General features: G+C 41.5%; 1 protein-coding gene across 1 annotated transcript in view; it reads right to left on the bottom strand.

Annotated features, from left to right (window-relative positions):
- ANKRD55 (ankyrin repeat domain 55) overlaps positions 1 to 26,597 on the bottom strand; it is a 101,304-nt gene that overhangs the window by 33,915 nt on the left and 40,792 nt on the right. Inside the window, exons 5-6 of the mRNA XM_067730073.1 lie at positions 25,984 to 26,093; positions 16,598 to 16,658 (exon numbers count right to left, since the gene is read on the bottom strand). Of these exons, the coding sequence (XP_067586174.1) occupies positions 16,598 to 16,658; positions 25,984 to 26,093 (171 nt within the window). The remainder of the gene's footprint in view (positions 1 to 16,597; positions 16,659 to 25,983; positions 26,094 to 26,597) is intronic.

A 26,597-nucleotide genomic window follows, 5' to 3' on the forward strand; every position in this document is an offset into this window, starting at 1 on the left:
TTATGTATATCATCTCACTTAATCCTCCAAACAGCTTTTTGGATTTAGCATTGTGGTGAAGTCCACTATGTGCTCACCAAACTCTACTTCCTCTCCCTCCAGGGCGCATAGTCAGTCTACACTCCCCAGCCTCCCAGCAGATACATGTAGCCACGAGACTGATTCCTGAACATTGCAGTGTGGACAGAAAGGATGGAAGGATGGAAGCCCCTACCCCTCCAAGGTCTGTCTAGAAAACAAAACCTATGTTGTCTTTGACATATTTTCTTCTCCTCACCTGACAACGGAATGTGGAGGAGGACAAGGCTCAAGAATGTGCTGGAATCATGTGATTAATCAACTCAGGACCCTGACTGATGAGGTAGGACAGGGTCACCTCATCAACCAGCACTGGGCTATGAAGCAATCAGGAATATTAAGCTTTTATTATGTCAGGCCACTGAGATTTTGAATTGTTTGCTATAGCAGTTGGCCAACTCTGACAGGTGCCACTGTCCCTCCCATTTTGTGGAAGAGGAAGCTAAGTCCTAGGGAAGTTTACAAGTCTATGATCGAGCTGAATCTAGGGTGTGATGTTTGTGGGGCTGTGAGATTAGAATGTTAACCCCCCTTGACCAGTTCCATATTCTAAACCATTACATTATGGTCTGCTTTCAAGTTTCAAGTGTCACATAACACTGAGCCTCCAGATACTTTTAAGGATATTTCAAGAAATTGGTTTCATATGGAAAAGAATGCTGGTCTAAAAACAGTGGAATGTCTTGTTCTTATTCCAACAGTTGAATGTTACTTTGGGTTCAGAATAGCTCAAAGCATTTCAATGGGTCCTCTTCATTTTTTAATTTGACCCACTGGAATTAGACATCTGGACTCCAAGGAATGAGATTCTTTTTACTGTGCAAGGATTATTCCCAGTGCTGAGTCCCATGTGCTTCAGAATCATTGGCTTCCTTATGAAGTGCCACCTGTATCCAGGGTTAAAGACATTGGAGACAATTTTGAAGTCACTGGGGTGTTAAGCTCCAAGAAGGCAGGGCCCTTGTCTGCCTGTCTGAATCCCTAGAGCCTAGAACAGTGCCAGGCACATTGTGGATGCTAAGCAAAGGCTTATTAAATGACTGAGTGACTTCTTACTGTTCTTGATTGAATTTTTTGCTTTTGTAAACTTTGGCTTTGCTTTCTAAAATCATTCACAGAAGAAAGACAGAACATGACTTCTTTATAGAAAATGAACTTGTCTGATACGATCATTGTTACCAACTGTTCAATTGAAACCTGTTAGAATTCTTGATGAGCGCTCCAAATGAGGTAGATGGCAATCACTAAATGCAGAGATATAGATTTAGCAATATGAGAATTCAGTGTGAAATTGTGAATTAAACTGTCATTATGCACTGTTAATCCTTGTCTCCTAAATATAGCTTCTAGGCTTTAAGAGTTATTCTCTTAAAACAACAACCACCCCTCCCCAACCCACTGCTAGAAAAAACAAAACAAACAAAACAAAACAACCCTCCCCACCTCCTGCATGCTATGGTAAATGGTGGGGAGGGGCACTACCATTTTTCATATACCTACTTGGTGCCAAGAACTTTATTCACTTCACTGAATCTTTACAACAATCCTAAGAGATAGGTATTTTTAGACCCATTTTACAGGTGAGGAAACTGAAACACAGGTTAAATAGTGGGTTGGCCAAAAAGTTCGTTTGGGCTATGGACAAACCCAAATGAACTTTTTGGCCAGCCCAATAATTTCCCTAAGGCCACTGACTGGGTACAAGGCAAAGGTGGGATTCAAATCCAGGTCTCTCCAACTCTGGAGGAAAATGCTCGTTCCACACATCAAGCTAGTAGACTTTCAATTTTGGAAATGAGCTCAGCTGCTGGACAATTTTTTTCTTTGTGATTTTAGCTAGATTCAGGGTCTTCTCACTGTCTAGAATGGTGATTCTCAGTAGCATAAGGGTTGCCACCCTTTACTATTATTTGTTTCGTTTGGCATCACCTCTAGTTTTCTTCTAAAAGTGCAGCTGGCAAATATTTATTTTTGTAAGGTATTGAAATATACATATTCTCCCCCCACTCCTCCCCTACCCTAGAATTTGGGATCAGTGTTATAATAACTGTTGATCCTCTGAGTGGCCCCAAATCAAGACGTGAAACACTCCATTACTTCTCTAAATAATAATGTTATAGAATATAAATTTGTATATTTATATTACAATATAAACAGGTTTCAAACATTCACTCAAGTCAAGGGAAACTTCCTGTTGCTATTTTTTTCAATTGGGCTAATGAGAAACACAAATACATCCTCTTAGTAATATGAAAACCAAAACTTTTAGAATCAGCTCAAGTACAGCCCTTTGTATTGCACAACACACTTTGTTTAGGAACTTTTTCCTACAACTGCCTCCTCCTTCCTTCAGCTCCTATTAACACAGCTAACACATCTTAGTTGTGTTATGTTAGGACTCTGGTGGCCATTTAAGGGTCAGACTTCAGGCTTGGCAATTGGCATTTGCACTGAGCTGTGATAGGGACTAAGATTAGCTGTGATGCACTTAAAGGCAGAGGCTGTGGCTCATTCACTGTGATATGCCCAAGTACACATTAGGCGTTCAAGAAGTGTTCATAGGAAGAATTAATTAGTGAATTGCAGGTTATCCAGGATTCCTTGAATTAACGGGGAGTGTAAGATACTAGAGTCTGTCGAATGCAAGCTAGCCACCTGCATCCAAACTGTGAGGCTCCTCATTGAGTCACTGAGGACTCAACTGGGCCTTCAAAGAATCTAAGGGCTGAAAATCTAGGAGCTACCTGAAGATATATTACAACAAACACCCAGATGACTCTTGTAACAGTAGAATTCCACTTTCTTGAAAAAGAAGGAGTATTGGCTCAAACAGTGAAGAGTAACTTACATTCATTTAAGAACACAGCTCTCTAGAATGTTCTGGAGGGAAATGTTAAGTTTTGGTTGACTTAGGCTCCATCTCGAGATAGCTGACAGGACTGTGTGTGGTGACTGCTGGGTGCATAGCGGGGCTGTTTTGGAACACACTCTTGTACAGATGAGTAATTCTGTGCCTTGAGCCTGTGCTACCAACATTTCAGTTAAGGGCTTTCAAGTCCTATTAGCTTCTCAGACCTTTTTTCTTTTTTTCCAAAACCACTGTAACTTTTATGTTTTATGAAGCAGAAATCTGATGAAGTGCTTAGCAGTTTTCATGTTTCAGAACTGCACTTTTAGACCAGCTCTTGCAGACGCCAAAAGACACAGAGAGAGAATATGTGATGTGGCTGGGTGCTTGGTTCACCCCTCGCCTTGGTGCACTGGGGGCAGAATTTTAGCAGGTGTTTGAAAGATCAGCAAAACAATTCTAGATCATCTGAAAGATCTAGAATTTCACAGAAGTCCAGTTTGGCTCTGTTTGACATTTTAATATCCACACATTATTAATGTTGTGATTACCTCTCACAAAAGTTATAGAGGGTCTTCTGTGTACAAAAGATTGGAATAAATGATGTACTTTAAAAGATTCTAAAAAAACCTAGATGGTTAGCAGTGCTGTAATGAAAGCCATTTTCTTCAAATTTATTTGGGAAAAAACTTACAATTACAGATCACAAAGATTAGTAGTGCATTAGCAAAAAAGCCTTGCATATTAATATTGCAAATTTGTTCTTTAAAATAGTTTGATATCTGTTATTCAGTATAATTTTTTTAAATTCTATATATTTTATTTTATGTAATTTCAAACATTTTTCTGAGAAGGGATCCATAGGCTTCCCCAACATACCAGATGTGTCCATGTCATGAAAATGGACAAGGACCCCTGCCCTAGAATCTACAGTACATTTTTGAAGATCTAGAAAAATATAAAATCTTAATTTTTTGAGAGGAGATTTTGGAAATAATTAAAAGTCACCTGGAGTCAAGCCTGGTTAATAAAATGGGTCACTGAGTTGGGTCAACAAAACAAAGAGAGAAAAGGCCAACAAAATAAAATTATATGACTTTTTCTTGAATTTAATAATGTAATTATTTATCTAAACATGTATTTTTGGGGGGACTCTACTATGTGCAAGTTACTGAACTAGATTCTAGGGACACAAAGATAAAAAATACTGCCCCTAGAAAATTATGGGGAAAGGAGGGTTGGGGGAGAGAGGAAAGTGAGGGCTCCTAAGTAGTAGTGACTCTACTCCATTTGTTAAGGTGTTCATTTTTAGGATAAAAATTCTGGTTCATTAAAATTTTTTTGCTTTATTATTTTACCTTTTGCCAACTGTAAAATAAAAAGATTTCTAGGGTCCGGGACTATTTCTACTGATTTTGCCTTTATAGTGCACAGTCTCTGCTTATGCTTGTATCTTAGGAATGTTGTAAGTGGATTTTAGTGCTAAGAACTATATCCAAAGATTCACATCTGTTTTTGCAACTTGGATTTATTTTCTGAGAGTGCTGTTGTAATGGAAGTTTGGATTGTCAAGCCACTCACAAAAATCTACTTATATCAGAATGCACATTTAATATAGGATCAACAATCTATCCTAAATACCATGCATAACAGAGCTTTTCTGGATAAATGCATTCAAAGTTCTAACCCAGATGCCAACATTTCATAGCCACTCTTGATGGGGTGCTCTTCCTGTCAAAGCTAAAATGAAAGCAGGAGAGGTTAGGTTGAGGAATTTAGCAACTTAACGCTCTGTAGCTGCAACAGACAAGCCTCTCTGTCAGCGATTCCCCTGAGGACCAGAAGAACAAAGGCACAAAGGACAATCTGACCCATCTGACCCATCTTGCCTTTCCCACAGTGTTAAACTTTACAGTGTGAATAGCTTCTAAATAAGTCACTTTATAACTAAGCAGTGTGGTTAATGAAACAGGAAAAACAAACATCACTGGAATGAGAACAAAGAGTTCAGAAATGGAACCATATATTAAAAAAAAATCTTGTAACAAAGTAAAAGAAAACTTAGCATAGTGTAGTTATGTCCCTAGGGGTAGGGAAGGCCTTCTTTAAAAAGATACCAAATGCAAAAGCAACAATGGACAAGAATGATCATTTTGATTCTATCATATTTTAAATTCTCTGTACATGAAAAGACATCATAAACAGTTCTAAAATGAGGAACAGACTATGAAAAACTATTTGCAATCCAACAGCAAAGGATTAATGCTCAGAATATAAAATAAACTCCTATGAATCTGTAAGAAAATTAGAAGTAACACAACAGATGAATGGACAAAGGACCTAAACAGGCTAGTCACAGGAGATCTAAAAATGACCATTGCACCTATGAAATTATGCTCGATCTCACTGGCTATAAGGGAAATGCAAATTAAAACAATAACAAGAAAATACAACAATAGGAAAACAGTGATAAACACCTTTTTACACTATGGGTGGAGCTATAAATTGATGCAGTCGTTTTGAAGAACAACCAGGCATGCATATTAAAAATAAAAATAGGGACCCATCATGCAATGTTGGTGGGAATGTAAACTGGTGCAGCTACTGTGGAAAACAGTACGGAGGTCCCTTAAAAAACTAAAAATAGAACTACCATATGATCCAGCAGTTCCATTCCTGGGTATATATCCATAAAAAATGAAAACACTTATTTGAAATGACACATGCACCCCAATGTTCATAGCAGCACTATTTACAACGGCCAAGACATGGAAGCTACCCAAGTTCCCATCAATAGATGACGGGATTAAGATGATGTGGGGTGTGTGTGTGTGTGTGTGTGTGTGTGTATATATTACATATATATATATATATATATATATATATATATACACACACACACAATGGAATATTACTCAGCCATAAAAAGAATGAAATATTGCCATTTGCACCAATGTGGATGAACCTACAGAATATTATACTTAGTGAAATAAGTCAGACAAAGAAAGACAAATACTATGTGATATCACTTATATGTGGAATCTAAAAAATAATGGAAAAGAATATATATACAAAACAGAAACAGATTCACAGATATAGAAAACAAATCTTTGGTTACCAGTGGGTGGGGGGAGAGGGACAAATCAGGGGTACAGGATTAACAGATACAAACTACTATATATAAAATAGATACGTGGGAGAGAGGGCGAAGATGGCGGAAGAGTAAGATGCGGAAATCACCTTCCTTCCCACAGATACACCAGAAATACATCTACACGTGGAACAACTCCTACAGAACACCTACTGAACGCTGGCAGAAGACCTCAGACCTCCCAAAAGGCAAGAAACTCCCCACGTACCTGGGTAGGGCAAAAGAAAAAAGAATAAACAGAGACAAAAGAATAGGGATGGGACCTGCACCAGAGGGAGGGAGCTGTGAAGGAGGAAAGGTTTCCACACACTAGGAAGCCCCTTCGCGGGCGGAGGATGTGGGTGGCGGAGGGGGGAAGCTTCGGAGCCGCGGAAGAGAGCACAGCAATAGGGGTGCGGAGGGCAAAGCAGGGAGATTCCCGCACAGAGGATCGGTGCCGACCGGCACTCAACAGCCGAGAGGCTTGTCTGCTCACCCGCCGGGGCAGGCGAGGGCTGGGAGCTGAGGCTCAGGCTTCGGTTGGAGCACAGGGAGAGGACTGGGGTTGGCGGCATGAACACAGCCTGCAGGGTTTAGTGCACCACGGCTGGCTGGGAGGGAGTCCGGGGAAAAGTCTGGACCTGCCAAACTGGCAAAAGACTTTTTCTTCCCTCTTTGTTTCCTGGTGCGCGAGGAGAGGGGATTAAGAGCGCTGCTTAAAGGAGCTCCAGAGACGGGCGCGAGCCGTGGCTACCAGCGCGGAGCCCAGAGACGGGCATGAGACGCTAAGGCTGCTGCTGCCGCCACCAAGAAGCCTGTGTGCAAGCACAAGTCACTATCCACACCTCCCTTCCGGGGAGCCTGTGCAGCCCACCACTGCCAGGGTCCCAGGATGCAGGAACAACTTCCCCGGGAGAACGCACGGTGCCCCTCAGGCTGGTGCAACATCACACCAGCCTCTGCCGCCTCAGGCTCGCCTCGCATCTGCACCCCTCCCTCCCCCGGCCTGAGTGAGCCAGAGCCCCCGAGTCAGCTGCTCCTTTAACCCCGTCCTGTCTGAGCGGAGAACAGACGCCCCCCGGTGACCTACACGCAGAGGCAGGGCCAAATCCAAAGCTGAGCCCCGGGAGCTGTGCGAACAAAGAAGAGAAAGGGAAATCTCTCCCAGCAGCCTCAGGAGCAGCGAATTAAATCTCCACAATCAACTTGATGTACCCTGCATCTGTGGAATAACTGAATAGGCAATGAATCATCCCAAATTGAGGAGGTGGACTTTGGAAGCAAATATATATTATTTTTTCCCCTTTTTCTCTTTTTGTGACTGTGTATGTGTATGCTTCTGTATAAGATTTTGTCTGTATAGCTTTGCTTTCACCATTTGTCCTAGGGTTCTATCCGTCCGTTTTTTTTTTTTTTTTTTTTTACTTAAAAATTTTTGTTTCGTAATAATTATTTTTTATTTTAATAACTGTTTATTTTATCTTACTCTATTTTATTTTATTTTATCCTCTTTCTTTCTTTCTTTCTTCCTACTTTTTCTCCCTTTTATTCTGAGCCGTGTGGATGAAAGGCTCTTGGTGCTGCAGCCAGGAGTCAGTGCTGTGCCTCTGAGGTGGGAGAGCCAACTTCAGGACACTGGTCCACAAGAGACCTCCCAGCTCCACGTAATATCAAATGGTGAAAATCTCCCAGAGATCTCCATCTCAACACCAGCACCCAGCTTCACTCAACGACCAGCAAGCTACAGTGCTGGACACCCTATGCCAAACAACTAGCAAGACAGGAACACAACACCACCCATTAGCAGAGAGGCTGCCTAAAATCATAATAAGTCCACAGACACCCCAAAACACACCACCAGACGTGAACCTGCCCACCAGAGAGAAAAGTTCCAGCCTCATCCACCAGAACACAGGCACTAGTCCCCTCCACCAGGAAGCCTACACAACCCACTGAACCAACCTTAGCCACTGAGACAGACATCAAAAACAACGGGAACTACAAACCTGCAGCCTGCAAAAAGGAGACCCCAAACACAGTAAGATAAGCAAAATGAGAAGACAGAAAAACACACAGCAGATGAAGGAGCAGGATAAAAACCCACCAGACCTAACAAATGAAGAGGAAATAGGCAGTCTACCTGAAAAAGAATTCAGAATAATGATAGTAAAGATGATCCAAAATCTTGGAAATAGAATAGACAAAATGCAAGAAACATTTAACAAGGACCTAGAAGAACTAAAGATGAAACAAGCAACGATGAACAACACAATAAATGAAATGAAAAATACTCTAGATGGGATCAATAGCAGAATAACTGAGGCAGAAGAACAGATAAGTGACCTGGAAGATAAAATAGTGGAAATAACTACTGCAGAGCAGAATAAAGAAAAAAGAATGAAAAGAATTGAGGACAGTCTCAGAGACCTCTGGGACAACATTAAACACACCAACATTCGAATTATAGGGGTTCCAGAAGAAGAAAAGAAAAAGAAATGGACTGAGAAAATATTTAAAGAGATTATAGTTGAAAACTTCCCTAATATGGGAAAGGAAATAGTTAATCAGGTCCAGGAAGCACAGAGAGTCCCATACAGGATAAATCCACGAAGAAACACGCCAAGACACATATTAATCAAACTGTCAAAAATTAAATACAAAGAAAACATATTAAAAGCAGCAAGGGAAAAACAACAAATAACACACAAGGGAATCCCCATAAGGTTAACAGCTGATCTTTCAGCAGAAACTCTGCAAGCCAGAAGGGAGTGGCAGGACATATTTAAAGTGATGAAGGAGAAAAACCTACAGCCAAGATTACTCTACCCAGCAAGGATCTCATTCAGATTTGAGGGAGAAATTAAAACCTTTACAGACAAGCAAAAGCTGAGAGAGTTCAGCACCACCAAACCAGCTTTACAACAAATGCTAAAGGAACTTCTCTAGGCAAGAAACACAAGAGAAGGAAAAGACCTACAATAACAAACCCAAAACAATTAAGAAAATGGGAATAGGAACATACATATCGATAATTACCTTAAATGTAAATGGATTAAATGCTCCCACCAAAAGACACAGACTGGCTGAATGGATGCAAAAACAAGATCCATATATATGCTGTCTACAAGAGACCCACTTCAGACCTAGAGACACATACAGACTGAAAGTAAGGGGATGGAAAAAGATATTCCATGAAAATGGAAACCAAAAGAAAGCTGGAGTAGCAATTCTCATATCAGACAAAAGAGACGTTAAAATAAAGACTATTAGAAGAGACAAAGAAGGACACTACATAATGATCAAGGGATCGATCCAAGAAGAAGATATAACAATTGTAAATATTTATGCACCCAACATAGGAGCACCTCAATACATAAGGCAAATACTAACAGCCATAAAAGGGGAAATCAACAGTACCACATTCATAGTAGGGGACTTTAACACCCCACTTTCACCAATGGACAGATCATCCAAAATGAAAATAAATAAGGAAACACAAGCTTTAAATGATACATTAAACAAGATGGACTTAATTGATATTTATAGGACATTCCATCCAAAAACAACAGAATACACATTTTTCTCAAGTGCTCATGGAACATTCTCCAGGATAGATCATATCTTGGGTTACAAATCAAGCCTTGGTAAATTTAAGAAAATTGAAATTGTATCAACTATCTTTTCCGACCACAACGCTATGAGACTAGATATCAATTACAGGAAAAGATCTGTACAAAATACAAACACATGAAGGCTAAACAATACACCACTTAATAACGAAGTGATCACTGAAGAAATCAAAGAGGAAATCAAAAAACACCTAGAAACAAATGACAATGGAGACATGATGACCCAAAACCTATGGGATGCAGCAAAAGCAGTTCTAAGAGGGAATTTTATAGCAATACAATCCTACGTTAAGAAACAGGAAACATCTCGAATAAACAACCTAACCTTGCACCTAAAGCAATTAGAGAAAGAAGAACAAAAAAACCCTCAAAGTTAGCAGAAGGAAAGAAATCATAAAGATCAGATCAGAAATAAATGAAGGAAATGATAGCAAAGATCAATAAAACAAAAAGCTGGTTCTTTGAGAAGATAAACAAAATTGATAAACTATTAGCCATACTCATCAAGAAAGAAAGGGAGAAGACTCAAATCAATAGAATTAGAAATGAAAAAGGAGAAGTAACAACTGACACTGCAGAAATACAAAAGATCACGAGAGATTACTACAAGCAATTCTATGCCAATAAAATGGGCAACCTGGAAGAAATGGACAAATTCTTAGAAATGCACAACCTGCCATGATTGAATCAGGAAGAAATAGAAAATATGAACAGACCAATCACAAGCACTGAAATTGAAACTGTGATGAAAAATCTTCCAACAAACAAAAGCCCAGGACCAGATGGCTTCACAGGCGAATTCTATCAAACATCTAGAGAAGAGCTAACACCTATCCTTCTCAAACTCTTCCAAAATATAGCAGAGGGAGGAACATTCCCAAACTCATTCTACGAGGCCACCCTTAAACCAAAACCAGACAAGGATGTCACAAAGAAAGAAAACTACAGGCCCCTATCACTGATGAACATAGATGCAAAAATCCTCAACAAAATACTAGCAAACAGAATCCAGCAGCACATTTAAAGGATCACACACCATGATCAAGTGGGGTTTATTCCAGGAATGCAAGGATTCTTCAATATACGCAAATCAATCAACGTGATACACCATATTAACAAACTGAAGGAGGAAAACCATAGGATCATCTCAATAGATGCAGAGAAAGCTTTCGACAAAATTCAACACCCATTTATGATAAAAAGCCTGCAGAAAGTAGGCATAGAGGGAACTTTCCTCAACATAATAAAGGCCATATATGACAAGCCCACAGCAAACATCGTCCCCAATGGTTAAAAACTGAAAGCATTTCCACTAAGATCAGGAACAAGACAAGGTTGCCCACTCTCACCACTATTATTCAACACAGTTTTGGAAGTTTTAGCCAGAGCAATCAGAGAAGAAAAGGAAATAAAAGGAATCCAAATCGGAAAAGAAGTAAAGCTGTCACTGTTTGCAGATGACATGATACTATACATAGAGAATCCTAAAGATGCTACCAGAAAGCTACTAGAGCTAATCAATGAATTTGGTAAAGTAGCAGGATACAAAATTAATGCACAGAAGTCTGTGGCATTCCTATACACTAATGATGAAAAATCTGAAAGTGAAATCAAGAAAACACTTCCATTTACCATTGCAACAAAAAGAATAAAATACCTAGGAATAAACCTACCTAAGGAGACAAAAGATCTGTATGCAGAAAATTATAAGACACTGATGAAAGAAATTAAAGATGATACAAACAGATGGAGAGATATACCATGTTCTTGGATTGGAAGAATCAACATTGTGAAAATGACTATACTATGCAAAGCAATCTACAGATTCAATGTGATTCCTATCAAACTACCACTGGCATTTTTCACAGAACTAGAACAAAAAATTTCACAATTTGTATGGAAACACAAAAGACCCCGAATAGCCAAAGCAATCTTGAGAATGAAAAATGGAGCTGGAGGATTCAGGCTCCCTGACTTCAGACTATACTACAAAGCTACAGTAATCAAGACAGTATGGTACTGGCACAAAAACAGAAATGTAGATCAATGTAACAGGATAGAAAGTCCAGAGATAAACCCATGCACATATGGTCACCTTATCTTTGATAAAGGTGGTAGGAATGTACAGTGGAGAAAGGACAGCCTCTTCAATAAGTAGTGCTGGGAAAACTGGACAGGTACATGTAGAAGTATGAGATTTGAACACTCCCTAACACCATACACAAAAATAAGCTCAAAATGGATTAAAGACCTAAATGTAAGGCCAGAAACTATCAAACTCTTAGAGGAAGACATAGACATAAATCACAGCAAGATCCTTTTTGACCCACCTCCTAGAGAAATGGAAATAAAAACAAAATAAACAAATGGGACCTAATGAAACTTCAAAGCTTTTGCACAGCAAAGGAAACCATAAAGAAGACCAAAAGACAACCCTCAGAATGGGAGAAAATATTTGTAAATGAAGCAACTGATAAAGGATTAATCTCCTAAATTTACAAGCAGCTCATGCAGCTCAATATCAAAAAAACAAACAACCCAATCCAAAAGTGGGCAGAAGACCTAAATAGACATTTTTCCAAAGAAGATATACAGATTGCCAACAAACACATGTAAGAATGCTCAACATCATTAATCATTAGAGAAATGCAAATCAAAACTACAATGAGATATCATCTCACACCGGTCAGAATGGCCATCATCAAAAAGTCTAGAAACAATAAATGCTGGAGAGGGTGTGGAGAAAAGGGAACACTCTTGCACTGCTGGTGGGAATGTGAATTGGTACAGGCACTATGGAGAACAGTATGGAGGTTCCTTAAAGAACTACAAATAGAACTACCATATGACCTAGCAATCCCACTACTGGGCATATACCCTGAGAAAACCATAATTCAAAAAGAGTCATGTACCAAAATGTTCATTTCAGCTCTATTTACAATAGCCAGGAGATGGAAACCACCTAAGTGTCCATCATCGGATGAATGAATAAAGATGTAGCACATATATACAATGGAATATTACTCAGCCATAAAAAGAAACGAAATTGAGTTATTTGTAGTGACGTGGATGGACCTAGAGTCTGTCATAGAGAGTGAAGTAAGTCAGAAAGAGAAAGACAAATACCGTATGCTAACACATATATATGGAATCTAAGGGGAAAAAAATATCATGAGGAACCTAGGGGTAAGATGGGAATAAAGACACAGACCTACTAGAGAATGGACTTGAGGATATGGGGAGGGGGAAGGGTAAGCTGTGACAAAGTAAGAGAGTGGCATGTACATATATACACTACCAAATGTAAGATAGCTAGTGGGAAGCAGCCGCATATCACAGGGAGATCAGCTCGGTGCTTTGTGACCACCTATATGGGTGGGATAGGCAGGGTGGGAGGGAGGGAGACGCAAGAGGGAAGAGATATGGGAACATATGTATATGTATAAGTGATTCACTTTGTTATAAAGCAGAAACTAACTCACCATTGTAAAGCAATTATACTCCAATAAAGATGTAAAAGAAAATAGATACACAACAAGGATATACTACATAGTGTAGGGGATCATACTCTTGTAGTAACCTATAATGGAATATAATCTGCAAAAGTACTGAATCACTATGCTATATACCCGAAACTAACACAATATGGTTAATCAACTATATTTCAATTAAAAAAAATAGAACCCCTCCCACACCCACACATGTATACTCTCTACTGCCCAACAATTTTTCTTCTAGAGAAATGCTCATATAAAATACTCAAGGAGGCTTACAGAAACACCCTTCAGAGTAGTGTTTGTGACAGTGAGAAATTGGAGACAACCTAAATATTCATATGGGAACAGAAAATATAAGGATGTATTTTCATAGTGTGAATCATGAAGCCATTAAAAGGAACGAGCCAGATTTATATGCATCAACATATCCAAGACACTCTAAGACATACTCTGGAGTGAAAATCCAAGTTGCAGAACAACATATAACATGAGATATCTTTCATGTTATACTCCATAGTGCCTATGTGTCTATATATATATACACACATAGTGTAAAAAGACAAAAGACTGGGAAAGAGACACATCAAATAGCAATTGGGGGCTAAGGTGGTGGGGTGGAAGTAATCATGGACTTCTAGTATTACTTGTAATATTTAAATTTTTAAAGAAGCAAATGTGTTCATGTATTGCTTATACAAGTAAAAACTAACAACACAAGAAATGTTTTAAGTCACTGAGCTCAGATCAGGACAGCCTCTAGAGAGAGATTCATCTCTCTGATATAAAGTGGCAGATATGTTTTTTTTATGTAAGCAGTTAAGAGGACGGCTTCAGAAACAGATTTTTTCCTTCCTCTCTCCCTCTCTCCATTCTTTAGTTTCAGTTAACAATCTAATATGTCTCTTAATGAAGTTAGATTTCTATTAATTGATCATTTAACCTTTAACCATTATTGTGATAAGCTTGGGAGTCCTTCAGTTATTGGAAAATAATTTTATTCACACTATATAGGGGTTGTGTCTTGCTCTTTCCTCTTGTCGCTAGGAAACCATAATGTTCTGCCAGCAATAGCTTACCTTTTCCCTGATTTCTTTTGCCTTTGCTGTTTTTAGCTTCCTGTTATTTAGCAGATGTAGAGTGTTAACTGTTAACTGTTAACTGTTACCCCCTCATATATGATGGAGACTACATTGTGCTTGGAAGTCACTGGAAAAGTGATTGTGGGAGGGGCGGGGTTCAGTAAGCAACTGCTTATTCAGAACACCGAGAAGCCAAATGCAGGAACTCCTCCAAGGTAACAAATGACAAAGCCTGGGCCGTGTTCTTTCCATTTCAGAACTGTCCTTTGTCCAATGGCAAAGAGCAAATTAGCCCTTGCAAATTTATGTGGATTGACTCACACCAGCAATATATATGTTAATGAAACACACAGGGAAGACTTAGTAGTTGGCTTCAGATGGATTTCAAACATGCTGTGACATGGTGCGAAGAGGAAGCTGCGACATTAGGGGGAAGTGTCCTTTTTGAAGCTCCTGCTCAAAAATGCCAACAGGTCAGAATGTTGGTGTAAGAGCAGGAGGAATGTTCTCTGAGAGGTTGCTTTGCATGAGAAGGAACTAGAGACTTTTCCAATATTTACCACATATTATCTGAGAAGTGTTACAATTACCACCATTAGAAAGATTTTTGTCTACATTCATTGTCTCCACCAGCCAAGGGCCTCCCAGGGTGGGAAAAAATAGGGAACTGTCACTTTGCTAGGGGATGTTCAGCTCCACTGAGGAGGGGACAGAGTTGGATGTCTGTAAGAGGAATTTAGCTTTAGGGTGTGAATGACTGAATTTGCCCCCTTTCTAATAAGTCCCAGTTAGTGGAGGGAGTGAAGGTAGGAGTTGGAAGTGGAAGAAGTGGTTGGCAAGTTGCCCAAAATCTAGAAGTTCTTGATCAGCTGACATAAACTGCAAGCCCCCAAGCTCCCTGATTTCACACCATGGGCAGAGTGATCAGAGCGTACTTGCTCATCTCTGGTTCTCGTTTTTAAAGCAGAAGTTTAAAACAGTGCAATATTCTCTCATCTGAGGTTTTGCTTTAAACCACTGAAGACATGGGTGGGTGAAAGCAGCATGTCCCCACTGAGTCAGGGAGGTGTCCAACCTCAGACCCAGGCTGTGATGTAGGGGCTTTTTGGTGTGGTCATTACTGCCAAACCCGTTGGAAGGAGGCCTTTGTTCAGAAGGCTCAAGAAAGATGGGGAGCCCAGCCCAGGAGAAATATGGGGTAGGGGGCCCGCCCCTGTTAGAGGGCTTCCTCCCATCCTGTTGCCTATGGCCAGGTCGTCTTGAAAACAGCGTTACTTGGCATCTTGAGGCATGTGCACTTTCAGTGCTATCAAACTTTCTTCAAGTTATCAGACATTCTTAGTGCAGTCAAACCAAGCTTACTTTAAAAAAAATTCCTTGAAAAATCGGGTATTTAAATCAGTTTTAAGAAACTATTAAAGACATCAGGCTGGCTAATAAAAATCAGACCTGGTTTTTAGAAGAGTTAAGTAGATAAAAGACCCTCAACTGCTTTGGGGCAGCTCTGCCTGGTCTGACCCACCCTCCCTCAGGAACTTAGTCAGGAGTGCTGTGCTGTCTTGTTGGAAGCCTTGTACAGGATTGCCTTGCAACGTAAAGCAAACAGCAGTTGTGATCATTGGCATTAATAATGTGGCTTCTGGGCTTCCCTGGTGGCGCAGTGGTTGAGAATCTGCCTGCTAATGCAGGGGACACAGGTTCAAGCCCTGGTCTGGGAGGATCCCACATGCCACGGAGCAACTGGGCCCGTGAGCCACAACTACTGAGCCTGCGCGTCTGGAGCCTGTGCTCCGCAACAAGAGAGGCCGTGATAGTGAGAGGCCCGCACATGGTGATGAAGAGTGGCCCCCACTTGCCACAACTAGAGAAAGCCCTTGCACAGAAACTAAGACCCAACACAGCAAAAATAAATTAAAAAAATAATAATAATGTGGCTTCTGGAGCAGGGAGCCTAGAATTATCATCTATCTGTCATCTTTCACTCAAAGAGAGAGCGTCGGCAGCCATCGAAGTTTCTGGTACTTGAGAAGACAGGAAAGAGCAATATTTATTTCTCAATGTCCAAAGGGAAATTATAAAATTTCAGTGGTATGATAAATGCTTAAATACTTAATGCAATAAATCCTTCCCTATTAAAAGCTTACCCACACCCACAGAGGGATGAATTTCTTCCTGAATTAATAGCGGAGACACAGGCTTCCCTCTCAGGGTAGGAACACAGAACTGCTCCACCCCCTCCTTGCACCTTTAAGAGAGGAAGCACTGTGGTTCAGAAAGGCCCTTATTCCCATCCTAACATGCACAATGCCAACTGTTCCTTGAGAGGGCAGGCTCACCTCACTGTCCTGCTGATTAATCTCGTTGAGGCTTGACTGTTGTAGCAGGACTGTTAGGAGCCTGTAAAGAAAAACAGGAGAAGTGGCTTAAAAGAGCAGAGTCTGAATGCGAACATGACATTAGAAATACAGTCTGCTGAAGGCCTCCAAATGACCATATGCCCTCTGCATTTACTAGGGGAAAGATCCACGGAAAAAAAGCCAGTGTGATAGGTAAGAAGGCACAAGAAGGCAGGTAGGAGGAAGACTTCTATCTCTTCTCCCACCTCCTCTCTGTCTTAGTGCTTCTGGAGCAGCCAAAGAGAACGGAGGAAGCGAATCCTCACACTTATTACTCACCAGAACGGTATCCCTTTGCGTTCACTCTAAGAAGCAAAGTCCTCCAGTGCTTACTTTTTATTCATTTTCCATAAACTTACAGAGTGCTTTCAAATTGCTTCACCACTAGGTACACGTGTCATGCCTTCTAAATGTACTGGAGGCAGTCAGCATTTACAACTTCCGCTTATTCTTTCTAAAACGCACAAATACCTAAGCATGCAATGGCAGTTAACAGTGTGAAACAACTGCCAATGATTCTCAAGTTCAAGTTCTTATCCCACTTGGGCCCAATACTTGGTTGACTGAGGTCAGTACTCCATATGTGGGAGAGAAGCAGTTGAGTACAGTGGTTAGGAGCCCAAACTCTGGAGCCAGACTACCTGGGTTCACATCCCAGTCCTGTCACTGACCAGCTCTGTGACCACAGGCAAGTAACTTCACTTCCCTGTGCCTATGCATCCTCATCTATAAAATGAGGGTAACAAACCGTGCCTACCTTATAGATCAGTGTGAGGATTAAATGAGTTAACATGCATACAGCATTTAAAGCATGCCTAGAACACAGTAAGTGTTATTTCTAGAATACTTAACCCTAGAAGTTTTAACCCTGGCTCCATCTCAGAATTCCCTGGGGAGATTTTTTTTTTACCTGGGCTGTATATTCAAGGTTTCTGATGCAGGAGGTCTGGAGAGAAGCATAGCTTCTACCATTTAAATAAGCTGTTCAGAAAATTCTGGTAAACAATCAGATTTGGAAACCACTGAGAAAGGTGCTGAGTGAATAAATCAATGGATACTCGTTGTTATAGAAGGAATTGTGTCCCTCCCAAATCTGTATGTTGAAGCTCTAACCCCCCAATGCCTTAGAATGTGACTATATTTGGAGATAGAGCCTTTAAAGAGGTAATTAAGTTAAAATGAAGGATTACAGCGGGCCTTAATCCCATTTGACTGGTGTTCTCATAAAAAGAGGAGATTAGGACACACAGAGTGACGCCAGAGGCACACCCTTACAGTGGAAAGACCACGTGAAGAGGCAGCAAGAGGATGGCAATCTGCAAGCCAAGGAGAGAGTCTCAGAGGAAACCAACCCTGCTGGCACCTTGATGTTGGCCTTCCAGCAGCAGCCTTCAGAACTGTGAAAAAATAAATTTCTGCTGTTTAAGCCATCCAGCCTGTGGTATTTTGTTACAGTCACCCCAGCGAACTAATATACTCACCGAGATGATAAAGGATTGTCTATGGGCAGACAATGAAAACATTCGGCAATTACTTTGGAACAGTTATTTGAAAAATAAGATGGCTTAGCCTCCTCCTGAATCAGATTTTCACTGTCTCTCAGCTGAGAAGACATCTAAAGTCCTAAGTAGTAAATTGCTTAATATTAATCAGAGGGATTGATCATACAGTGTTACAAAGAGAACTTAAATGGGGGTGGACTTCTTCAGTGGGGGGAATATAACCAAGAAGCCTAGGTTTTAAATCTAGTCTTATCACTGTTTTTTGGGGAGCCAGGATACTGCTGTGATTTAATTCTGGCCTCACCACTGCATGACCTCGCTGAGCTTCTGTATCCTCACTTCTCTAACAAGGATAATAACAGCGGCGGTGGTGGTGAGGGTTAAATAACATAACAGGTGTAAAACTCCTAGTATACAGATTTTAAAGGAACAGTGTCTATGACTGTGAACAGCACATCTCTTTATCCTTTCTGAATTCTAGAATTTCTCCGTCAGGTGGGAACATGCTACAAAAATAACTGTATTTTGGTTAATGCTATTTTTTATATTTTCCCTTATAGCTGCTTTATGGGGGGGAGGGTAATGGGTGACTATCTTTCTTCTTTCTTTCTTTCCTTCTCTCTCTCTCTCTCTCCTCTCCTTTCTCCTCTCCTCCCCTACCCTGCCCTCTACTCTTCTCTTCCCTTCCCTTTCCTTTCTCTCTCTTTCTCTCTCTCTCTTTCCCCTCTCTCTCTCATTAGTGGCCATTGTCTAATCTCTCGGGCACATGTGGTCCAAAGTGCTGGGGGAGGGAGAGTGAGGGTGAGCAGAGGTCAGTGGTGGTCCAATCTGGTTATCCTTGGCTAACCCTGAGCAGACTGAGATCAGCTGTAGTCGGACAGGATCTTCTGGGGCTCCTCTAGAGCAGTGTGATCACATTGGGGGAAGTGGGCTCTAACCAGATGAGAATGGGGGTGGGGAGATCAAGACCTCTTCTCACATCCTGGGTGAGCCTCCAAGGGTCACAGGGTGAGCCCTGTGCTGGATAGTCCTCTGTTTGTCTCTCAGATCCAGTCTCTGCCCTGCAGTGTCCTACTCTGAGGCTGACCTCCAATAATTCATCCTCCAGGTCCCTTGCCCTCTGACCTCCCACTGGGTTTGGTCAGTGGGAGAACCAGCAGGAGGAAGGAGAGAAGCCACTCTCCTTTCTGACAATGATTTTTTTCCTCTACTAAAGGCCTTGGCTCCTGCCAGGTGGCCCCTCTCCTACACTACAACTACCGCCCAGCTCTCAGCAGGTTTCCAGTAACAGCTTCCTTCCTCACCTCTTGTGGCCTAGGGGAGGAACATTTTCCTGCTTTTGGAGGGGCGTGGGGGTGGCAGACTGTCACCATCTCTTGCCGGTTAATTTCAAATAGTCTTTCATTAAACCTTCTTGGTCATCTCGTTTACTATTTCATGTCTTCCCTGTCACGACCCTGAGTGACATATGCCAATCTACACTGCTTGCCTCCATTTGGCTCCTAGGTCACCGAGACTCATCGATCTTTAAAGCTGGTACAAATTTACACATGAGTATTCTCTCTCTCTCTTTCTCTCATTTTATGAGAGCAAATGACCTGATGCACTACACTACTTGCCAAGGTCATCACACGTTGCCCTGGTTGTCCAGCCTGGACTAGGAACCAGGTGTCTGCTTTCCAGCCTTGTGCTTCTATCCCATTCCGTTCCGTGGTTCAGAGGTCATCTGCAAGATACTTGTCCCACATCTGTCTTAATTAACAGCGGACTTGCAGACCTCTTAGTTTTGTTTTCTCAGAGCTCCTGTTTTGTGCTAAGGTGACCCAGGAGTATTTCTCCCATGACCCCCCAGCCCAATTTCCTATTAGCACCAGCTAAAACTCTGCTCTCAGATCTCCAGGCCACAGCATAAGGCTCACCTCATCCCAGCTGCCAGGACAGCAGGCACAGGTCCCCAGCAGGAGCTTTCCCAGACAGGCAGAGTGGTGAGTGATAAGTGCATGGAGGCTGGAGCCAGACTGCCTCTATTAGAAGCCCTGCTCCCTCACCAATCAGCCAGACCTTGGACAAGGTATAAAACTCTCAGTGCCTACATTTTCTTATCTTTAAAATAAACATAACAACCCTACTTCTTAAAGATTTGTTGTAACTTTAAATGGGTCAAAGCATATAAAGCACTTAACATGGACTTTACATACTATAATAAATTCTATATAATGATTAATTTCTTAAAAGGCTCCTGCCCTTTATATTCTGGGGTCCCGTGATTGCCATTAGGTGATTGGTAGGCCAGAGAGAGCTCAGCTAGATGTATCCAGGAAAGGGGGGAGGGTTGTCTCCTTGAGCTTCTCTGTTTTGCTGGCCCCTTGGGCTCACAGTCCTGGAGGGGGCTCAGCCCAGGGATGGCTGGGAAAAAGGGTCCCCAAGCCAGTCATCTGCTCTCCTGTCCCTGAAGCTGCCTGAAACATCCACTGCAGGTTAGAATGCATCACCTGGAAACTAGAGAATAGGACCCCAAAGAAATGATTTCCTTCCTCCCTCTGGCTGTAGTCAAGAGCAATGAAAAGAGGCAGAGCTGCTGGCACTCTGGCAGGAAAAAAAACAAAAATCTGCTGGTAACCATGGAGACCATAAAAAAGACTTTCAGAGAGCCCTGTGGCTGCTTTCAGAGGAAATCGCTGCTCGCCTTGCAACTCTAGCATGCGCAGTGTTGTACAAACACAACTGCGTGCTCTTTGGAGCTCTGTCTTAATGATCATGCCCCCTCTTTCACATGGACGCCCTCTGAATGTCCCAGCCAAGGAAGCAAGAAAAGCAATGGGGAGCTGAAAGGGAGAAAACTCGGACCTGCTGAGAAGCAGAGCATTCAAAGCAGGAAGGGGACTCGTGAGATGAAACCTGTGCTCCTTTGCTTTTGTACATCCAGCTTGCCTTCGTGTTCTTAATTATAGGTCCTTCATCCCGGCAGCAGCTTAGATTTCCCACAGAGATGTAGCTTAGCTAAGGCTGTATATTGCCACTGGTTGGTTTGCTAGTGAGTTGTTTCCATCAGAGAACCAAAATTTCTCTGGAGGCAAAGGGCTAACTGAAGTGTCCCCTTGGCTTGTTTATAAGCAGCTTCAGTTTGAGACTTCACTCTAAATAGTCTCCAGCAAGCACCGAGTGGAAGGAGTGTGCTGTTTGGAAATATAGGAGTTAGTGGATTTTAAAAGGAGTATGAATACCTGAGTACAAGGCCACAAAGTGGCTGGTACATATGCTTATGATTAGAGGAAAAATATAGATGCATGTACACTGAATGGTTCAGTCTAATGTTCATTGGGTTCTAAAATCTTGCAATGCTCTACAATGTCCCAAGGTTAATACAAATGGGAGCGCTGTTCATACCCTGATGACCTTCACAGTAAATGTATGCTCATGTCAGTGGGTGCAGGACTGTGTGGGCATGCACCTGTGTGTGCAGATATATTTTTTGTGGACCTGTGTGTGCTAAGATGAAGAAGGCCAGGGTGAGAGCTGGTGGGTGGCCGTAGCAGGGTTTCATTCTTTAGTGCTGATCTACGGTACTTTATTTCTATCTTCCATCATCATCTTCATCGATATCATCACCCTCATCATCACCACTAACACTTACTGAACATGGACAATTGACAGTGTTCAGTGCTTTCCACATATTTTCTCATTTACTTTTGCCTACTTACCTATGAGGTAAGTACTGTATTATTCCTACTTTCTAGAAAAGAAAGCTAGCTGAACCTTGACATGTTAACTTGCCCAAGATAATGTGGTCTGTAAGATACGGAGCCAGATTCATACTTAGTCAGTCTGACTCCTGAGCTGGCACTCCTGGCCACCCTTTACCTCAATCCAAAAACAGGAATTTAGGTGGTTTTCAGATACATATAGTAAAACAAGATCACAGGCGAAAACACTAGGCAAAGAGAAAATGAGGGCAGGATAAAGAACACATAATTATGGTCCTATGTGCATGCCAGAGGTGAGACACAAATTGGGCTTTGAGTTTTCTAAATATGCAAAGAGAGAAACATGATCATAAGTCACAGTGTCCACATAGTAAAAATAAAAAATAATTTATCAGGAGAAGCACAGGAATTCCTCCTTTAGTAGAAATTTTTCTTGTGGTTTTTCAGAAAAGATTTTTTTGGACACTGTAACAAAAAAAAAATTTCCTGACAATCAGACAATAAGGAGTTTGTATGGCTGTTTCTTATAAGGCCTCTCAGTGTAGACTGAGGGCTTAAGGATAAAATGTGGCTATTAAAGTAAATTCAACAAGTCCACAGCCGTGGACTCCAGGAGCACAGCAGACCCACTGGGCAGGTTACTTATCTTCACACATGCACTATGCAATTAGTTTTCTTCTTGATGCCTTAGTTTTCTCATCTATAAAATGGGGATAGAAATATTACCTATCACAGAGGTGTGGTAAAGATTAGATGAGATAGTACGTGGAAAGCACTAAGAACTTTGCTCAGAACATGATAAACAATGAGTGCTGTTTGTCATCGTCATCCTTTTTGTAACTACAGACCTATATGCTTTAATGGTCAGACAAGCTGGCCTAAAGTTGTATTCACTTAGGAAAATTAAATAGTCAAACAGGTATGCATGGCCTAATGGAAGGTCACTCCCTTCTGCGTTATGATTTTAGGATTAGAAAGTGCCCATAAGACAGACCAAGAACTTTTTTTCTCAGAAAACGATTCTGAGTTCATGCAGACACACAAACAAATGGGCAACTGAAGTCCAACTTCTCTGGTGCGGTTAGTTTCGGCTTGAAGGATTTAATGCCGATGTTATCAAACTCTGCCATGGCCATAAAATTTCTCAGTAAAACAATGATAAAATATCTAATTTTAAGCAATGTAATTCCATAAGGAATCCTTTCAATCAAGCTAGTTTTGAAATGTTCTCTAGGTAACAAAGCCAGTTGATTTGCTACATGGGTTTGTGTCAAACTAAAGGTTGGCACTTGCCATCTATCCCTACAAGGGTGAAATCACAAGCTGCTGAGACTGCTGACCTTCAACACCCCCTGAAAGGAGTTCAGGGTGGAGATCAGGAATGAGGCACTCTGTGCTGTGGGAAAAACTGGCAGAACGGGCCTTCAGATAGTTAGATATTTTCAGGAGAAGATTTTATGAGCCCAATTCTTGCATCTCCTCATATCTAGAAAAGCACTAAAATCTTTCATGGTGACGTCTGCTCCTTGTGACCAGCAGCAACCTTCTGCAAAACTGTGTGCTCCCCCTTCACTAAAATCACATATATACTGACCTTCCCCCCTACCTCTTTGCAGCAGTTGCTCAGAGCTATCTGAAATGCTCTCTCCTGGGCTATAAGTCCTCATTTTGCCCCAAATAAAACTTAACTCACAACTCTCACGTCGTGCTTTTTTTTTTTTTTTTCAGTCGACAGTTGTTAAGGTTTAACCCAATTCATTTTCGGAGAACATTTAACAGGTATGATAATTTTGGTTTTGGAATATTTAATCTTAACCTTTGGGTTTTACTAGTTACAGCAGCTAGCATTACCATAACAAAAGCAGATTTTATCTTCCAGAATCAGCTAACTGTCCATTTAGGACAATAAAACTATATCATCAGCACACAGAGGATGTTTATTTTTCTGGCTTCAGCTCTTCCTAAGGTGGTGACTGGGTCATTTGGGACAATTTCATGAGAAGGGGAAGCCACAGCTCTGTGCTATCTCAGTTATAGTGATGTAATGTAAATCCTAGAGAGTCTAGGGGCACTGCTGGGCATAATAAGAAATAGTCTAATAAGTCCACAAAAGAGGAAGTACACTTAGTTTTTAATATATTATTGTAGTGATTTCAGATGATGAACCAAATCTATTGACCAAATTGATCCTGAGTGCGATTCTGACTGCCAAGGCTTAGTTCACCCTGCAGGTGCAATGGTTTAACGGCAGAGCCAGGTTTTCACCAAAATTCTTGTCCCCCTTTCTTGGATTGGAATCATCACCAGAAGGTGGATTCTTGGTCAGGGACTATATTCCCCACCGCTCTTTATGGCCAAATGACTCATCCTTATTAATGGAATGTGAGCAGAAGTGAACTGTGTCATTCACAGGCTGAGATTTTAAAGAAATAAGTAAGGCTTATCTAAGCTCCTCTTACCCTATCTGCAGGCCAAACAAAAAGGATTCTGTGATGCTAGGAGATGATGAAGCCACAAGCTTGCATCCCTGAATTACCTGTGGAGGGGAGGCTCCCTGCCCCCATCCAGGAAACATATATTGGACTAAACTTTTATTATGTTAAAACGCTGAAGCTTTGGGTTTTATTTGTTACAACAGCTATGATTACCATAACTAAAGCAGGTGTTCATTTTCCAGAATCAGGTAGATTTTGAAATGACTACTCTGAGTGAGGCAGGTAAAAATCATCTAAGTGGAGTAAATTGGGGCAGAAGAGTCTTAAAAGGTACGTTTAAAATGTATTTTCTAAAGATTACTCTTGGGAAGACAGTATGATTTTGTGACTAAATATTTTTGTGGGTTGTCTAGAAAAGTCACTCTTTTTTCATCAAAAGGTAGTCATCTTTTTATGATGTCTACTGATTGTTAGCTCTGGGATTGCTGTTTCTTCTCTAAACTTCCTTGTTTTGTTGGGCTTTGAGTAAATCCTAGTTTTCTATTATTCCTGGATATGATCCAATGATAATAAGAGGCAAGGCTTGGTTGGGAATAGTCCTGGAATTTCCCAAGTCCTTTAACTTTAGTGTAAACAGACTGAAATGAAGAAATCCTATTACCTCTCAACCTGGAAGGGGCCTTGGTCTCCTCAACCCCCGCATGGCTTCAGTTTACTTCTGAACACAGGGTCTGAAGGAGGCAGCAGAATGCACCCACCGTGCTGCTGGCCTGCAGCCTAGCTCTGGGGAGTGTGAAGTTCCTGTCAGAGGCCTGCTCTGTCAGCAGAGGTTCAGGAAGTGCCTGGAACGGAACCTTGCTGATTCCACAGTGGGAAGTGTGCTGTCATCAAGCTGCCAGGAGGGGCTTTCGAAAGACTGGGGACCCAGGCCACTTGGATACAGAGGCCTGGGGTAGCTACACTTGGTCTGGGCAAAGCTTTTTCCTTTGTTGCTCAATCGTCTTACAAAAAGGTGACCTCAATCATCCAACTACTTGAGGGCTTTCTTTGCATGGTCTCCAGCAGCTCACACTTCTGGTTTGCCTTCTCACCCACTGGTCCCCCTGTCTCAGTCTCCTTTGCTGGGTCTTTGCCTCCTTCCAGCCCATAAATATTGGCATGACTCTGGGTTCATACATTAACCTTCCCTTACCCTGTTTGGTTTCCATCACAACACTCGTTACTATTTGAAATTATCCTATTTATTTGTTTACTAGTGTGCCACTTAACTCCTGCACTAGAAAGTAAGCTCTGTGAGGTCAGAGACACTGGCTTGCCCACTGGGGAACTCTAGGGCCTAGAGCGGTGGTTGGCCCATAATAAGCACTCAATAAATAGTCATTGAGTTAATAACTGACTGATTAATTGAATGAATGAATATAAGAAATTCAGATGATGACAAACAGCACTTCTTCTTAAATCAGAGACTAGGAGAAAAGGGTTTTATCGAAATAAAATTGGGATTGAGACTAGAGTTGAGATTGTTCCAGGATATTTTGATTCACTGAGATGGGGTCCTGTCTGCTGCAAATACCAAAAAAATGGATGGATTTTGTTTTTATTTGCCACATGGATTGGATTAGGTGACCTTCTAATCCAAGTTGGGTGCCTCCCAACTTGAGCGTCGTGTGAACCTGGCTACGTACCTCACATCGGGCTCAGCGGTGGCAGCGTGCAGTGGCAGACGGCCATTTTTATCAGGGATATTGTGCTTGGCACCATTTCTTAGTAGACTCACACAGCCTTCCAGCCAACCCTGGAAAAGCAAAAGCATCGTTATATAACACAATCTCGCATAACATAGTAACAGAGTCCAACAAACTTTCTCCAGTTTTCTTTCCCTTTCTTCTTTGGTTTGGCTAAAAACATGTTCTACTGGACCTGAAGTGGTTGGTTAAGGACCATAACTCCCATTTAGACAACAGAGGGCTGAAGGTCTTGAGGTGTGGATTCCTGAGTCTTCTGAGACCTTTACCCTGTAAGATGCAGACTGATTCCTAGACTCTTCTGCGTCTGCCTCCCCATTTCTAGGGCCACTTGCTGGCATTCCACTTTTATACCCAGTTCCTAGAGCCAAATGTGGCAATGTGATGGGGGTGATTAATCAGCTCTAGACCCTAATTCTATGGGCTTAGCTCCAAATCATGCTCGTCAACGGTCTGACCTGGATGTCATTGTCCAAAACTGGGCTCCTATGTCATTCTTGAGTCACAGCCTCCACTCGATGCCTCAATTCATCTATATCTGATAAATGGTCCTT

This window comes from Pseudorca crassidens, chromosome 3 (assembly GCF_039906515.1).
Source record: "Pseudorca crassidens isolate mPseCra1 chromosome 3, mPseCra1.hap1, whole genome shotgun sequence".
In the NCBI taxonomy this organism is placed as follows: Eukaryota; Metazoa; Chordata; class Mammalia; order Artiodactyla; family Delphinidae; genus Pseudorca; species Pseudorca crassidens.